We start from the raw sequence: 18,072 nt of genomic DNA, 5'->3' as shown, positions 1-18,072 counted from the left end.
GTACGTGGGGGAACGGTGTCCGATCCCAATGGGAACAGTCACCCTGTATGTGGGGGAACGGTGTCCGATCCCAATGGGAACAGTCACCCTGTATGTGGGGGAACTGTGTCCGATCCCAATGGTAACAGTCACCCTGTAAGTGGGGGAACGGTGTCCGATCCCAATGGTAACAGTCACCCTGTAAGTGGGGGAACGGTGTCCGATACCAATGGGAACAGTCACCCTGTATGTGGGGGAACGGTGTCCAATCCCAATGGGAACAGTCACCCTGTATGTGGGGGAACGGTGTCCGATCCCAATGGGAACAGTCACCCTGTACGTGGGGGAACGGTGTCCGATCCCAATGGGAACAGTCACCCTGTATGTGGGGGAACGGTGTCCAATCCCAATGGGAACAGTCACCCTGTATGTGGGGGAACTGTGTCCGATCCCAATGGGAACAGTCACCCTGTATGTGGGGGAACTGTGTCCGATCCCAATGGGAACAGTCACCCTGTATGTGGGGGAACGGTGTCTGATCCCAATGGGAACAGTCACCCTGTATGTGGGGGAACGGTGTCCGATCCCAATGGGAACAGTCACCCTGTACGTGGGGGAACTGTGTCCGATCCCAATGGGAACAGTCACCCTGTATGTGGGGGAACTGTGTCCGATCCCAATGGGAACAGTCACCCTGTATGTGGGGGAACGGTGTCTGATCCCAATGGGAACAGTCACCCTGTATGTGGGGGAACGGTGTCCGATCCCAATGGGAACAGTCACCCTGTATGTGGGGGAACGGTGTCCGATCCCAATGGGAACAGTCACCCTGTATGTGGGGGAACTGTGTCCGATCCCAATGGGAACAGTCACCCTGTATTTGGGGGAACTGTGTCCGATCCCAATGGGAACAGTCACCCTGTATGTGGAGGAACGGTGTCCGATCCCAATGGGAACAGTCACCCTGTATGTGGAGGAACGGTGTCCAATCCCAATGGGAACAGTCACCCTGTATGTGGGGGAACCGTGTCCGATCCCAATGGGAACAGTCACCCTGTATGTGGGGGAACCGTGTCCGATCCCAATGGGAACAGTCACCCTGTATGTGGGGGAACTGTGTCCGATCCCAATGGGTCCTATCACAAATAAGTGTAAGGCATATGTACTGCTCGGTTTCCTGGATGATCACATCTTTGTAACTGGAAGTTTGACTTACTTTTGATGAGGGATTTGTAGGGGTCTCTTTCTCAACAGATTGGATTTTTTGGACTGATTCATAAAGGTGCAGAAGTTTCAGTTTGTCCTCACAAAATCCCAGCAGACCCTCGTCTACAAACTCCAACTCTGCGGAAAAGGGATAACAAGCACTTTTCAAGGCAATGACAAGTGGTAACATAGTGCTAGTGACCATAAGAAACAGGCCATAGGCTCCTGCAAGGACCATCTCTGTGACTGGCAATGTCATCATCCCTGTGTCTGTCCTGCAAAGCCTTCCCCAGGCACAACGCTGCAACCAGGTGATCCCCAATGTCTAGTCCTAAGGCTAGGGGTACACCTGCTAATACCAGGGATATACTGTGTAATAACATAGAAAGGTTACCTTGACTCCTGAGAGAATCCAATAGGGCCTGTGTGATGCTGGTAAGCACTGCGAGGGGGACGCGCTCACTGCCAAGGATGCTCTCTAAGGCCTGAAGACACAACAGAAAGAAGATTTGGGTAATATGAGAAGTTCCAGGAGCACAGATATCTCATTATAATACAATGAATGACGGCACACCAGGCCTTAATGTCAGCATACATTACAAAGCGTGGGCAACAGTGGCCCTGGTGCCCCCTCGTCCACCCCAACGCGGGTCACAATAACTCATTGCTGGTTTTATGCGGCAGTGGGCCCCTTTATTGTCAGGGGCCTGGTGCAATCAACCTGCTGCACCAATGATAGTTCCGCCTCTGGGGACAACATAACTTTCAACACACAAAATATTCCAAACATTTATGCGATGACTACAAGGCCGTCTGATAAATGAGAGAATTCTTATTATAATGACTGAGAAGAGGTTTGTGGACCCCCCAATGTCTTCCCCAGGAACCAGGTCTCTTCGCTATTGATTTATAAAATGAGACATCCATAATAACAACAATACGAATAACAATAACGACCATAATAATAATTATAACAATAACGAAAACTCCATTCAATTTGTCCGCAGTGACATAAACCAGCGACTGTACGGATTACTGATTATTCCTGATTTATAGAGCAGCGCATAGATTTGCAGTGTTAGCCATAAGAACGACACATAATACACTCATATATTCCCAGACTAGTCATGTGAGCTTCTGGGTAAGGGATGACAATGAGGGGGGTTCTGCTCATTAGGGGGGTTGAAGGAGTGATTGAAGGAATGGATCATGCAGGGCTCCAGTAACATTGGACAGTGACTGACGGAGCAGAAAAGCTAGCGACACAGTGACTGACGGAGCAGAAAAGCTAGCGACACAGTGACTGACGGAGCAGAAAAGCTAGCGACACAGTGACTGACGGAGCAGAAAAGCTAGCGACACAGTGACTGACGGAGCAGAAAAGCTAGCGACACAGTGACTGACGGAGCAGAAAAGCTAGCGACACAGTGACTGACGGAGCAGAAAAGCTAGCGGCACAGTGACTGACGGAGCAGTAAAGCTAGCGACACAGTGACTGACGGAGCAGAAAAGCTAGCGACACAGTGACTGACGGAGCAGTAAAGCTAGCGACACAGTGACTGACGGAGCAGAAAAGCTAGCGACACAGTGACTGACGGAGCAGAAAAGCTAGCGGCACACTGACTGACGGAGCAGTAAAGCTAGCGACACAGTGACTGACGGAGCAGAAAAGCTAGCGACACAGTGACTGACGGAGCAGTAAAGCTAGCGACACAGTGACTGACGGAGCAGAAAAGCTAGCGACACAGTGACTGACGGAGCAGAAAAGCTAGCGGCACACTGACTGACGGAGCAGTAAAGCTAGCGGCACAGTGAATGACGGAGCAGTAAAGCTAGCGGCACAGTGACTGACGGAGCAGAAAAGCTAGCGGCACAGTGACTGACGGAGCAGAAAAGCTAGCGACACAGTGACTGACGGAGCAGAAAAGCTAGCGACACAGTGACTGACGGAGCAGAAAAGCTAGCGACACAGTGACTGACGGAGCAGAAAAGCTAGCGACACAGTGACTGACGGAGCAGAAAAGCTAGCGACACAGTGACTGACGGAGCAGAAAAGCTAGCGGCACAGTGACTGACGGAGCAGAAAAGCTAGCGGCACAGTGACTGACGGAGCAGAAAAGCTAGCGACACAGTGAATGACGGAGCAGAATAGCTAGCGGCACAGTGACTGACGGAGCAGTAAAGCTAGCGGCACAGTGACTGACGGAGCAGTAAAGCTAGCGGCACAGTGACTGACGGAGCAGAAAAGCTATCGGCACAGTGACTGACGGAGCAGAAAAGCTATCGGCACAGTGACTGACGGAACAGTAAAGCTAGCGGCACAGTGAATGACGGAGCAGTAAAGCTAGCGACACAGTGAATGACGGAGCAGTAAAGCTAGCGGCACAGTGAATGACGGAGCAGTAAAGCTAGCGGCACAGTGAATGACGGAGCAGTAAAGCTAGCGACACAGTGAATGACGGAGCAGTAAAGCTAGCGGCACAGTGAATGACGGAGCAGAATAGCTAGCGACACAGTGACTGACGGAGCAGAAAAGCTAGCGACACAGTGAATGACGGAGCAGTAAAGCTAGCGGCACAGTGACTGACGGAGCAGAAAAGCTAGCGACACAGTGAATGACGGAGCAGTAAAGCTAGCGGCACAGTGACTGACGGAGCAGTAAAGCTAGCGGCACAGTGACTGACGGAGCAGAAAAGCTATCGGCACAGTGACTGACGGAGCAGAAAAGCTATCGGCACAGTGACTGACGGAGCAGAAAAGCTAGCGGCACAGTGACTGACGGAGCAGTAAAGCTAGCGGCACAGTGAATGACGGAGCAGTAAAGCTAGCGGCACAGTGACTGACGGAGCAGTAAAGCTAGCGGCACAGTGAATGACGGAGCAGTAAAGCTAGCGGCACAGTGACTGACGGAGCAGTAAAGCTAGCGGCACAGTGACTGACGGAGCAGTAAAGCTAGCGGCACAGTGAATGACGGAGCAGTAAAGCTAGCGGCACAGTGAATGACGGAGCAGTAAAGCTAGCGACACAGTGAATGACGGAGCAGTAAAGCTAGCGGCACAGTGACTGACGGAGCAGAATAGCTAGCACCACAGTGACTGACGGAGCAGAAAAGCTAGCGGCACAGTGACTGACGGAGCAGAAAAGCTAGCGGCACAGTGAATGACGGAGCAGTAAAGCTAGCGGCACAGTGAATGACGGAGCAGTAAAGCTAGCGGCACAGTGAATGACAGAGCAGTAAAACTAGCGGCACAGTGACTGACAGAGCAGTAAAGCTAGCGGCACAGTGACTGACGGAGCAGAAAAGCTAGCGGCACAGTGACTGACGGAGCAGAAAAGCTAGCGGCACAGTGACTGACGGAGCAGAAAAGCTAGCGGCACAGTGACTGACGGAGCAGTAAAGCTAGCGGCACAGTGACTGACAGAGCAGTAAAGCTAGCGGCACAGTGACTGACGGAGCAGAAAAGCTAGCGGCACAGTGACTGACGGAACAGTAAAGCTAGCGGCACAGTGAATGACGGAGCAGTAAAGCTAGCGGCACAGTGACTGACGGAGCAGAAAAGCTAGCGGCACAGTGACTGACGGAGCAGAAAAGCTAGCGACACAGTGACTGACGGAGCAGAATAACTAGCGGCACAGTGACTGACGGAACAGTAAAGCTAGCGGCACAGTGACTGACGGAGCAGTAAAGCTAGCGGCACAGTGACTGACGGAGCAGTAAAGCTAGCGGCACAGTGACTGACGGAGCAGTAAAGCTAGCGGCACAGTGACTGACGGAGCAGTAAAGCTAGCGGCACAGTGAATGACGGAGCAGTAAAGCTAGCGGCACAGTGAATGACGGAGCAGTAAAGCTAGCGGCACAGTGACTGACGGAGCAGTAAAGCTAGCGGCACAGTGACTGACGGAACAGTAAAGCTAGCGGCACAGTGAATGACGGAGCAGTAAAGCTAGCGGCACAGTGAATGACGGAGCAGTAAAGCTAGCGACACAGTGAATGACGGAGCAGTAAAGCTAGCGGCACAGTGAATGACGGAGCAGAATAGCTAGCACCACAGTGACTGACGGAGCAGAAAAGCTAGCGGCACAGTGAATGACGGAGCAGTAAAGCTAGCGGCACAGTGAATGACGGAGCAGTAAAGATAGCGGCACAGTGAATGACGGAGCAGTAAAACTAGCGGCACAGTGACTGACGGAGCAGTAAAGCTAGCGGCACAGTGACTGACGGAGCAGAAAAGCTAGCGGCACAGTGACTGACGGAGCAGAAAAGCTAGCGGCACAGTGACTGACGGAGCAGAAAAGCTAGCGGCACAGTGACTGACGGAGCAGTAAAGCTAGCGGCACAGTGACTGACGGAGCAGTAAAGCTAGCGGCACAGTGACTGACGGAGCAGAAAAGCTAGCGGCACAGTGACTGACGGAACAGTAAAGCTAGCGGCACAGTAAATGACGGAGCAGTAAAGCTAGCGGCACAGTGACTGACGGAGCAGAAAAGCTAGCGGCACAGTGACTGACGGAGCAGAAAAGCTAGCGACACAGTGACTGACGGAGCAGAAAAGCTAGAGACACAGTGACTGACGGAGCAGAAAAGCTAGCGTCACAGTGACTGACGGAGCAGAAAAGCTAGCGACACAGTGACTGACGGAGCAGAAAAGCTAGCGACACAGTGACTGACGGAGCAGAAAAGCTAGCGGCACAGTGACTGACGGAGCAGAAAAGCTAGCGGCACAGTGAATGACGGAGCAGTAAAGCTAGCGGCACAGTGAATGACGGAGCAGTAAAGCTAGCGGCACAGTGAATGACAGAGCAGTTAAACTAGCGGCACAGTGAATGACAGAGCAGTAAAGCTAGCGGCACAGTGACTGACGGAGCAGTAAAGCTAGCGGCACAGTGACTGACGGAGCAGTAAAGCTAGCGACACAGTGACTGACGGAGCAGAAAAGCTAGCGACACAGTGACTGACGGAGCAGAAAAGCTAGCGGCACACTGACTGACGGAGCAGTAAAGCTAGCGGCACACTGACTGACGGAGCAGAAAAGCTAGCGACACAGTGACTGACGGAGCAGAAAAGCTAGCGACACAGTGACTGACGGAGCAGAAAAGCTAGCGGCACACTGACTGACGGAGCAGTAAAGCTAGCGGCACACTGACTGACGGAGCAGTAAAGCTAGCGGCACAGTGACTGACGGAGCAGAAAAGCTAGCGGCACAGTGACTGACGGAGCAGAAAAGCTAGCGACACAGTGACTGACTGAGCAGAAAAGCTAGCGACACAGTGACTGACGGAGCAGAAAAGCTAGAGTCACAGTGACTGACGGAGCAGAAAAGCTAGCGACACAGTGACTGACGGAGCAGAAAAGCTAGCGACACAGTGACTGACGGAGCAGAAAAGCTAGCGGCACAGTGACTGACAGAGCAGAAAAGCTAGCGGCACAGTGACTGACGGAGCAGAAAAGCTAGCGGCACAGTGACTGACGGAGCAGAAAAGCTAGCGACACAGTGACTGACGGAGCAGAATAGCTAGCGGCACAGTGACTGACGGAACAGTAAAGCTAGCGGCACAGTGAATGACGGAGCAGTAAAGCTAGCGACACAGTGAATGACGGAGCAGTAAAGCTAGCGGCACAGTGAATGACGGAGCAGTAAAGCTAGCGGCACAGTGAATGACGGAGCAGTAAAGCTAGCGGCAAAGTGAATGACGGAGCAGTAAAGCTAGCGACACAGTGAATGACGGAGCAGTAAAGCTAGCGGCACAGTGAATGATGGAGCAGAATAGCTAGCGACACAGTGACTGACGGAGCAGAAAAGCTAGCGACACAGTGAATGACGGAGCAGTAAAGCTAGCAGCACAGTGACTGACGGAGCAGAAAAGCTAGCGACACAGTGAATGACGGAGCAGTAAAGCTATCGGCACAGTGACTGACGGAGCAGAAAAGCTATCGGCACAGTGACTGAAGGAGCAGAAAAGCTATCGGCACAGTGACTGACGGAGCAGAAAAGCTATCGGCACAGTGACTGAAGGAGCAGAAAAGCTATCGGCACAGTGACTGACGGAGCAGAAAAGCTATCGACACAGTGACTGACGGAGCAGAAAAGCTAGCGGCACAGTGAATGACGGAGCAGTAAAGCTAGCGGCACAGTGAATGACGGAGCAGTTGAACTAGCGGCACAGTGAATGACGGAGCAGTAAAGCTAGCGGCACAGTGACTGACGGAGCAGTAAAGCTAGCGGCACAGTGACTGACGGAACAGTAAAGCTAGCGGCACAGTGAATGACGGAGCAGTAAAGCTAGCGGCACAGTGAATGACGGAGCAGTAAAGCTAGCGACACAGTGAATGACGGAGCAGTAAAGCTAGCGGCACAGTGAATGACGGAGCAGAATAGCTAGCACCACAGTGACTGACGGAGCAGAAAAGCTAGCGGCACAGTGAATGACGGAGCAGTAAAGCTAGCGGCACAGTGAATGACGGAGCAGTAAAGCTAGCGGCACAGTGAATGACAGAGCAGTAAAACTAGCGGCACAGTGAATGACGGAGCAGTAAAGCTAGCGGCACAGTGACTGACGGAGCAGTAAAGCTAGCGGCACAGTGACTGACGGAGCAGAAAAGCTAGCGACACAGTGACTGACAGAGCAGTAAAGCTAGCGGCACAGTGACTGACGGAGCAGTAAAGCTAGCGACACAGTGACTGACGGAGCAGAAAAGCTAGCGACACAGTGACTGACGGAGCAGAAAAGCTAGCGGCACACTGACTGACTGAGCAGTAAAGCTAGCGGCACACTGACTGACGGAGCAGAAAAGCTAGCGGTACAGTGACTGACGGAGCAGAAAAGCTAGCGACACAGTGAATGACAGAGCAGTAAAGCTAGCGGCACAGTGACTGACGGAGCAGAAAAGCTAGCGGCACAGTGACTGACAGAGCAGTAAAGCTAGCGGCACAGTGACTGACAGAGCAGTAAAGCTAGCGGCACAGTGACTGACGGAGCAGAAAAGCTAGCGGCACAGTGACTGACGGAGCAGAAAAGCTAGCGACACAGTAACTGACGGAGCAGAAAAGCTAGCGACACAGTGACTGACGGAGCAGAAAAGCTAGCGACACAGTGACTGACGGAGCAGAAAAGCTAGCGACACAGTGACTGACGGAGCAGAAAAGCTAGCGGCACAGTGACTGACGGAGCAGAAAAGCTAGCGGCACAGTGACTGACGGAGCAGAAAAGCTAGCGGCACAGTGACTGACGGAGCTGAAAAGCTAGCGGCACAGTGACTGACGGAGCAGAAAAGCTAGCGACACAGTAACTGACGGAGCAGAAAAGCTAGCGACACAGTGACTGACGGAGCAGAAAAGCTAGCGACACAGTGACTGACGGAGCAGAAAAGCTAGCGACACAGTGACTGACGGAGCAGAAAAGCTAGCGGCACAGTGACTGACGGAGCAGAAAAGCTAGCGGCACAGTGACTGACGGAGCAGAAAAGCTAGCGGCACAGTGACTGACGGAGCAGTAAAGCTAGCGGCACAGTGACTGACGGAGCAGAAAAGCTATCGGCACAGTGACTGACGGAGCAGAAAAGCTATCGGCACAGTGACTGACGGAACAGTAAAGCTAGCGGCACAGTGAATGACGGAGCAGTAAAGCTAGCGACAGTGAATGACGGAGCAGTAAAGCTAGCGGCACAGTGAATGACGGAGCAGTAAAGCTAGCGGCACAGTGAATGACGGAGCAGTAAAGCTAGCGGCACAGTGAATGACGGAGCAGTAAAGCTAGCGGCACAGTGAATGACGGAGCAGTAAAGCTAGCGGCACAGTGAATGACGGAGCAGAATAGCTAGCGACACAGTGACTGACGGAGCAGTAAAGCTAGCAGCACAGTGAATGACTGAGCAGAAAAGCTAGCGACACAGTGAATGACGGAGCAGTAAAGCTAGCAGCACAGTGACTGACGGAGCAGAAAAGCTAGCGACACAGTGAATGACGGAGCAGTAAAGCTAGCGGCACAGTGACTGACGGAGCAGTAAAGCTAGCGGCACAGTGACTGACGGAGCAGTAAAGCTATCGGCACAGTGACTGACGGAGCAGAAAAGCTATCGGCACAGTGACTGACGGAGCAGAAAAGCTATCGGCACAGTGACTGACGGAGCAGAAAAGCTAGCGGCACAGTGAATGACGGAGCAGTAAAGCTAGCGGCACAGTGAATGACGGAGCAGTAAAACTAGCGGCACAGTGAATGACGGAGCAGTAAAGCTAGCGGCACAGTGACTGACGGAGCAGTAAAGCTAGCGGCACAGTGACTGACGGAACAGTAAAGCTAGCGGCACAGTGAATGACGGAGCAGTAAAGATAGCGGCACAGTGAATGACGGAGCAGTAATGCTAGCGACACAGTGAATGACGGAGCAGTAAAGCTAGCGGCACAGTGAATGACGGAGCAGAATAGCTAGCACCACAGTGACTGACGGAGCAGAAAAGCTAGCGGCACAGTGAATGACGGAGCAGTAAAGCTAGCGGCACAGTGAATGACGGAGCAGTAAAGCTAGCGGCACAGTGAATGACAGAGCAGTAAAACTAGCGGCACAGTGAATGACGGAGCAGTAAAGCTAGCGGCACAGTGACTGACGGAGCAGTAAAGCTAGCGGCACAGTGACTGACGGAACAGTAAAGCTAGCGGCACAGTGAATGACGGAGCAGTAAAGCTAGCGGCACAGTGAATGACGGAGCAGTAAAGCTAGTGGCACAGTGAATGACGGAGCAGAATAGCTAGCGACACAGTGACTGACGGAGCAGAAAAGCTAGCGGCACAGTGAATGACGGAGCAGTAAAGCTAGCGGCACAGTGAATGATGGAGCAGTAAAGCTAGCGGCACAGTGAATGACAGAGCAGTAAAGCTAGCGGCACAGTGAATGACGGAGCAGTAAAGCTAGCGACACAGTGAATGACGGAGCAGTAAAGCTACTCCGATTCAGACTACCTTGCTGGGGAGTGAGTATTTGGAGCCCAGCGAGCAGGTGACATTGGGGGGTCCGCCATTCCCCAGCTAACACTGGTGACATCTGGGGGTCCGTCCTGCCCCAGCTAACACTGGTGACATCTGGGGGTCCATCCTGCCCCAGCTACCACTGGTGACACTGGCGCCATGCCCTAGTAATCTCAACAAGGCTGCATTCTCATGAATATTGGTTCAGCACACAAAATGGCCGCCTCCTCAGGACCTTTCCTTTCTGTTTCTAAACATGCCGACATAGAGTATACTGGATAATAGTGTTGTACCTGTTTCTTGGTTCCTGGATATCGGATATCTAATAGAATTTCCTTTGCTTCTGCTTCCAGATGTTCTGCAACAATGAGAGATAAACATGAAGCAAATATCGCACTGTGCAATGGATGTAGCATCCGGGCCTTCTCCTTATGGGTATAACAGAGTCTTCCCTGCCCTGCTTCCACATGAATATTATACCCATCATCACATCAATAGTCATTGTAGAGAGGAGGCAGCGCCGAACACGGGATTACTCAGGCCTACCGCCACAAAGCATGCACATGGTGTGCTCACACATAGGAATAGATCTCCACACACTTCCACCTACACACACACACACAATCACTCCCGCTCACAAACAGGCCCACTCCAACCCACACACATCCACTCCTGCCCCTACACACACACACACGGACCCACTTCTGCCCACACAGACAACCCCCCACTCCAACCTACACAAAGACAGATCCACTCCCACACACACACACACTCCCGCCCCCACACAGAACCACTACCGCCCGCACACACACACAAAGGCCTACTCCCACAAAGACAGACCCACTTCCGCCCACACACACAGACCCATCCCTCTCCCAGCATAAGCACCCTCTCCTCCACAGGTACACTCTCCCATTATAAGTGATGTGTCAGTGAGGACAGGGCTATATGTGACAGGTGCAGTGACATCATATGAGGTGGGGAATGGGGGCAGCAGGAAGCCACAGACTAAGAGTTATATAGTGGGAGGAGCAGGATCCCCAGCAGCACAGAGTATATCAGGAGATGTGTGATGTGTCAGTGAGGACAGGGCTGCATGTGACAGGGGCAGTGACATGATGTGAGGAGGGGAATGGAGGCAGCAGGAAGCCACAGACTGAGAGTTATATAGTGGGAGGAGCAGGATCCCCAGCAGCACAGAGTATATCAGGAGATGAGTGATGTGTCAGTGAGGACAGGGCTGCATGTGACAGGTGCAGTGACATGATGTGAGGAGGGGAATGGGGGCAGCAGGAAGCCACAGACTGACAGTTATATAGTGGGAGGAGCAGGGTCCCCAGCAGCACAGAGTATATCAGGAGATGAGTGATGTGTCAGTGAGGACAGGACTACATGTGACAGGTGCAGTGACATGATGTGAGGAGGGGAATGGGGGCAGCAGGAAGCCACAGACTGAGAGTTATATAGTGGGAGGAGCAGGGTCCCCAGCAGCACAGAGTATATCAGTAGATGAGTGATGTGTCAGTGAGGACAGGGCTGCATGTGACAGGAGCAGTGACATGATGTGAGGAGGGGAATGGAGGCAGCAGGAAGTCACAGATTGAGAGTTATATAGTGGGTGGAGCAGGGTCCCCAGCAGCACAGAGTATATCAGGAGATGAGTGATGTGTCAGTGAGGACAGGGCTGCATGTGACAGGGACAGTGACATGATGTGAGGAGGGGAATAGAGGCAGCAGGAAGCCACAGACTGAGAGTTATATAGTGGGAGGAGCAGGGTCCCCAGCAGCACAGAGTATATCAGGAGATGAGGGATGTGTCCATGAGGACAAGGCTGCATGTGACAGGGGCAGTGACATGATGTGAGGAGGGGAATGGAGGCAGCAGGAAGCCACAGACTGAGAGTTATATAGTGGGAGGAGCAGGGTCCCCAGCAGCACAGAGTATATCAGGAGATGGGTGATGTGTCAGTGAGGACAGGGCTGCATGTGATAGGGACAGTGACATGATGTGAGGAGGGGAATGGAGGCAGCAGGAAGCCACAGACTGAGAGTTATATAGTGGGAGGAGCAGGGTCCCCAGCAGCACAGAGTATATCAGTAGATGAGGCATGTGTCAGTGAGGACAGGGCTGCATATGACAGGGGCAGTGACATGATATGAGGTGGGGAATGGGGGCAGCAGGAAGCCACAGACTGAGAGTTATATAGTGGGAGGAGCAGGATCCCCAGCAGCACAGAGTATCTCAGGAGATGAGTGATGTGTCAGTAAGGACAGGGCTGCATGTGACAGGAGCAATGACATGATGTGAGGAGGGGAATGGAGGCAGCAGGAAGCCACAGACTGAGAGTTATATAGTGGGAGGAGCAGGGTCCCCAGCAGCACAGAGTATATCAGGAGATGTGTGATGTGTCAGTGAAGACAGGGCTGCATGTGACACGGGCAGTGACATGATGTGAGGAGGGGAATGGAGGCAGCAGCAACAGACAGAGTTATATAGTGCGAGAAGCAGCACAGAGTATATAAGGAGATGAGTGATGCATCATCGAGGTATTTGATAGGGGTAATGACCTCATATAAGAATGAGAAATGAGGCATTCTGTTGATCTTAAGGCCCGCCCTGCACTATGCAATTCCCCTGCAAATTGATGTGAAAAATGCCCAAACTGCAGGTGAATGACAGCAGGTCCGATGCGATGAGTGTTTCCATGCGCGACGCACCAAAGCCTTCGAGTCACACAGGCTGCACAAACAATTGTTTCGCAGCCGGGAAGGCTTGGCTGGAATCGTATGCGATATATTGAATGTAATCCTGCCACCCGGAAAGGGGGGAGAAGTCACCGCATTGTACAAACACTCCAATTATACTATTGGCTCAGAGAGTACTTCCGTACTCTTATACCAGACTGAGAAGGGAAAGAGATCAAATGTGCAGCACATTGCATTATGGGGGTTATTCCGACCTGATTGCTCTTGCTGAAACTGTGCGTGTTCATGGATTGTATGAACAGAAGAAATACAGTAACAGGCAGATCCTCTCACCATGATGGACGGCTTTGGCTTTCAGTAATGTGTTCAGCTTCTTTACTAGATGCAGGTCCTTCGCTCGCTCACATTTCTTATCACTGGAACAGAATGCGTACACTTACTCTGGGAATATTAGATACATAAACTGGAAGTAAAGTAACAGGAGAGCGTAGTGTACATTACATTATATTGCTATTAGTGTTACAGAGGGTATGGACATTGCGCCATTGTGATTGAGGTGTGTAGTGTATGGGTAAGGACACTGAAATAAGGGGGTCTTATGGCAAGGTCTCTGACGTGTTTGCACACTCAAATATGGGGGTGTTATGGCAGGGTCGCTGACATCCGCACACATATATGGGCGCGTTATAGCAAGGTCGCTGACGTGTTTGCACACTTAAATATGTAGCAATGTCACTGACTTGTTTGCACACACAGATATGGGCATGTTATAGCAGGGTCGCTGACATCCGCACACACAGATATGAGCATGTTATAGCAGAGTCGCTGACATGTTTGCACACACAGATATGAGCATGTTATAGCAGGGTCGCTGACGTGTTTGCACACACAGATATGGGTGTGTTATAGCAGGGTCACTGACGTGTTTGCACAAACAGATATAGGCGTGTAATAGCAGGGTCACGGACGTGTTTGCACACACAGATATGGGTGTTACGGCTGGGTCGCTGACGTCTGTACACACTGATATGGGAGTATTATAATAGGGTCACTGACTTATTTGCACACACAGATATAGATGTATTATAGCAGGGTCACTGACTATTTTACACGCAAAGAGATGGGCGTGTTATGGCAAGGTCACTGACTAATTTGCACACACAGATATGGGTGTGTTATGGCAGGGTGGCCGAGGTCTGCACACACAGATATGGGCGTGCTACAGCAGGGTCGCTGACGTCTGTACCCACAAATATGGGAGTGTTATAGCAGGGTCACTGACTTGTTTGCACACACATACATCGTTGTGTTATAGCAGGGTCGCTGATGTTTTTGCACACACAGATATGTGTGTGTTATAGCAAGGTCACTGATATCCGCACACACAGATATGGGTGTGTTATAGCAGGGTCGCTGACATCTGCACACACAGATATGGGCGTGTTATAGCCGGGTCGCTGACGTGTTTGCACACACAGATATGGGCGTGTTATAGCCGGGTCGCTGACATCCGCACACACAGATATGGGCGTGTTATAGCCGGGTCGCTGACGTGTTTGCACACACAGATATGGGCGTGTTATAGCAGGGTCGCTGACATCCGCACACACAGATATGGGTGTGTTATAGCAGGGTTGCTGACATCCGCACACACAGATATGGGCTTGTTATAGCAGGGTCGCTGACATCCGCACATACAGATATGGGTGTGTTATAGCAGGGTCGCTGACATCCGCACACACAGATATGGGCGTGTTATAGCAGGGTCGCTGACGTGTTGCACACACAGATATGGGCGTGTTATAGCAGGGTCGCTGACATCTGCACACACAGATATGGGCTTGTTATAGCCGGGTCGCTGACGTCCGCACACACAGATATGGGCGTGTTATAGCAGGGTCGCTGACATCTGCACACACAGATATGGGTGTGTTATAGCAGGGTCGCTGACATCCGCACACACAGATATGGGTTTGTTATAGCAGGGTCACTGACGTCAGCACACACAGATATGGGCGTGTTATAGCAGGGTCGCTGACATCCGCACACACAGATATGGGCGTGTTATAGCAGGGTCGCTGACATCCGCACACACAGATATGGGCGTGTTATAGCAGGGTCGCTGACATCCGCACATACAGATATGGGTGTGTTATAGCAGGGTCGCTGACATCCGCACACACAGATATGGGCGTGTTATAGCAGGGTCGCTGACGTGTTTGCACACACAGATATGGGCGTGTTATAGCAGGGTCGCTGACATCTGCACACACAGATATGGGCTTGTTATAGCAGGGTCGCTGACGTCCGCACACACAGATATGGGCGTGTTATAGCCGGGTCGCTGACATCTGCACACACAGATATGGGCGTGTTATAGCCGGGTCGCTGACGTGTTTGCACACACAGATATGGGCGTGTTATAGCCGGGTCGCTGACATCCGCACACACAGATATGGGCGTGTTATAGCCGGGTCGCTGACGTGTTTGCACACACAGATATGGGCGTGTTATAGCAGGGTCGCTGACATCCGCACACACAGATATGGGTGTGTTATAGCAGGGTCGCTGACATCCGCACACACAGATATGGGCGTGTTATAGCAGGGTCGCTGACATCCGCACACACAGATATGGGCGTGTTATAGCCGGGTCGCTGACATCTGCACACACAGATATGGGCGTGTTATAGCCGGGTCGCTGACGTGTTTGCACACACAGATATGGGCGTGTTATAGCCGGGTCGCTGACATCCGCACACACAGATATGGGCGTGTTATAGCCGGGTCGCTGACGTGTTTGCACACACAGATATGGGCGTGTTATAGCAGGGTCGCTGACATCCGCACACACAGATATGGGCTTGTTATAGCCGGGTCGCTGACGTGTTTGCACACACAGATATGGGCGTGTTATAGCAGGGTCGCTGACATCCGCACATACAGATATGGGTGTGTTATAGCAGGGTCGCTGACATCCGCACACACAGATATGGGCGTGTTATAGCAGGGTCGCTGACATCCGCACACACAGATATGGGCGTGTTATAGCAGGGTCGCTGACATCCGCACACACAGATATGGGCGTGTTATAGCAGGGTCGCTGACATCCGCACACACAGATATGGGCGTGTTATAGCCGGGTCGCTGACATCCGCACACACTGATATGGGCGTGTTATAGCCGGGTCGCTGATGTGTTTGCACACACAGATATGGGCGTGTTATAGCAGGGTCGCTGACATCCGCACACACAGATATGGGCGTGTTATAGCAGGGTCGCTGACGTGTTTGCACACACAGATATGGGCGTGTTATAGCAGGGTCGCTGACATCCGCACACACAGATATGGGCGTGTTATAGCAGGGTCGCTGACGTCCGCACACACAGATATGGGCGTGTTATAGCCGGGTCACTGACGTGTTTGCACACACAGATATGGGCGTGTTATAGCAGGGTCGCTGACGTGTTTGCACACACAGATATGGGCTTGTTATAGCAGGGTCGCTGACATCCGCACACACAGATATGGGTGTGTTATAGCAGGGTCGCTGACATCCGCACACACAGATATGGGTGTGTTATAGCAGGGTCGCTGACATCCGCACACACAGATATGGGCGTGTTATAGCAGGGTCGCTGACATCCGCACACACAGATATGGGTGTGTTATAGCAGGGTCGCTGACATCCGCACACACAGATATGGGCGTGTTATAGCAGGGTCGCTGACATCTGCACACACAGATATGGGCTTGTTATAGCAGGGTCGCTGACGTCCGCACACACAGATATGGGCGTGTTATAGCAGGGTCGCTGACATCTGCACACACAGATATGGGCGTGTTATAGCAGGGTCGCTGACGTGTTTGCACACACAGATATGGGCGTGTTATAGCAGGGTCGCTGACATCCGCACACACAGATATGGGCGTGTTATAGCAGGGTCGCTGACGTCCGCACACACAGATATGGGCGTGTTATAGCCGGGTCACTGACGTGTTTGCACACACAGATATGGGCGTGTTATAGCAGGGTCGCTGACGTGTTTGCACACACAGATATGGGCTTGTTATAGCAGGGTCGCTGACATCCGCACACACAGATATGGGTGTGTTATAGCAGGGTCGCTGACATCCGCACACACAGATATGGGTGTGTTATAGCAGGGTCGCTGACATCCGCACACACAGATATGGGCGTGTTATAGCAGGGTCGCTGACATCCGCACACACAGATATGGGTGTGTTATAGCAGGGTCGCTGACATCCGCACACACAGATATGGGCGTGTTATAGCAGGGTCGCTGACATCCGCACACACAGATATGGGCGTGTTATAGCAGGGTCACTGACATCCGCACACACAGATATGGGCGTGTTATAGCCGGGTACCGCTGACGTGTTTGCACACACAGATATGGGCATGTTATAGCAGGGTCGCTGACATCCGCACACACAGATATGGGCTTGTTATAGCAGGGTCGCTGACGTGTTTGCACACACAGATATGGGCGTGTTATAGCAGGGTCGCTGACATCCGCACACACAGATATGGGCTTGTTATAGCAGGGTCGCTGACATCCGCACACACAGATATGGGCGTGTTATAGCAGGGTCGCTGACATCCGCACACACAGATATGGGCTTGTTATAGCAGGGTCGCTGACATCTGCACACACAGATATGGGCATGTTATAGCAGGGTCGCTGACATCCGCACACACAGATATGGGTGTGTTATAGCAGGGTCGCTGACATCCGCACACACAGATATGGGCGTGTTATAGCAGGGTCGCTGACATCCGCACACACAGATATGGGCGTGTTATAGCAGGGTCGCTGACGTCCACACACACAGATATGGGCGTGTTATAGCAGGGTCGCTGACATCTGCACACACAGATATGGGCGTGTAGCAGGGTCGCTGACGTGTTTGCACACACAGATATGGGCGTGTTATAGCAGGGTCGCTGACATCCGCACACACAGATATGGGCGTGTTATAGCAGGGTCGCTGACGTCCGCACACACAGATATGGGCGTGTTATAGCCGGGTCACTGACGTGTTTGCACACACAGATATGGGCGTGTTATAGCAGGGTCGCTGACGTGTTTGCACACACAGATATGGGCGTGTTATAGCAGGGTCACTTACAGTACGTAATTGCACAAACAGATAAGGTCAGGGCGGGGTGAGGTCTTAGGTTGGGGTAATTCTGTTAT

At 52.2% G+C, this 18,072-nt stretch overlaps 1 protein-coding gene across 2 annotated transcripts in view; it reads right to left on the bottom strand.

Moving 5' to 3' along the window:
- RAB3GAP2 (RAB3 GTPase activating non-catalytic protein subunit 2) overlaps positions 1 to 18,072 on the bottom strand; it is a 270,922-nt gene that overhangs the window by 107,575 nt on the left and 145,275 nt on the right. For both annotated transcript variants that reach the window (XM_083175131.1, XM_083175132.1), the window contains exons 16-19: positions 13,184 to 13,266; positions 10,438 to 10,502; positions 1,580 to 1,670; positions 1,196 to 1,323 (exon numbers count right to left, since the gene is read on the bottom strand). In XM_083175131.1, the coding sequence (XP_083031257.1) occupies positions 1,196 to 1,323; positions 1,580 to 1,670; positions 10,438 to 10,502; positions 13,184 to 13,266 (367 nt within the window). The remainder of the gene's footprint in view (positions 1 to 1,195; positions 1,324 to 1,579; positions 1,671 to 10,437; positions 10,503 to 13,183; positions 13,267 to 18,072) is intronic.

The sequence above is a fragment of the Crinia signifera genome, chromosome 3 (assembly GCF_055691185.1).
Source record: "Crinia signifera chromosome 3, ASM5569118v1, whole genome shotgun sequence".
In the NCBI taxonomy this organism is placed as follows: Eukaryota; Metazoa; Chordata; class Amphibia; order Anura; family Myobatrachidae; genus Crinia; species Crinia signifera.
The sequence above is the reverse complement of the archived record's forward strand: the minus strand, read 5'-3'. Positions and strand labels throughout refer to the sequence as shown.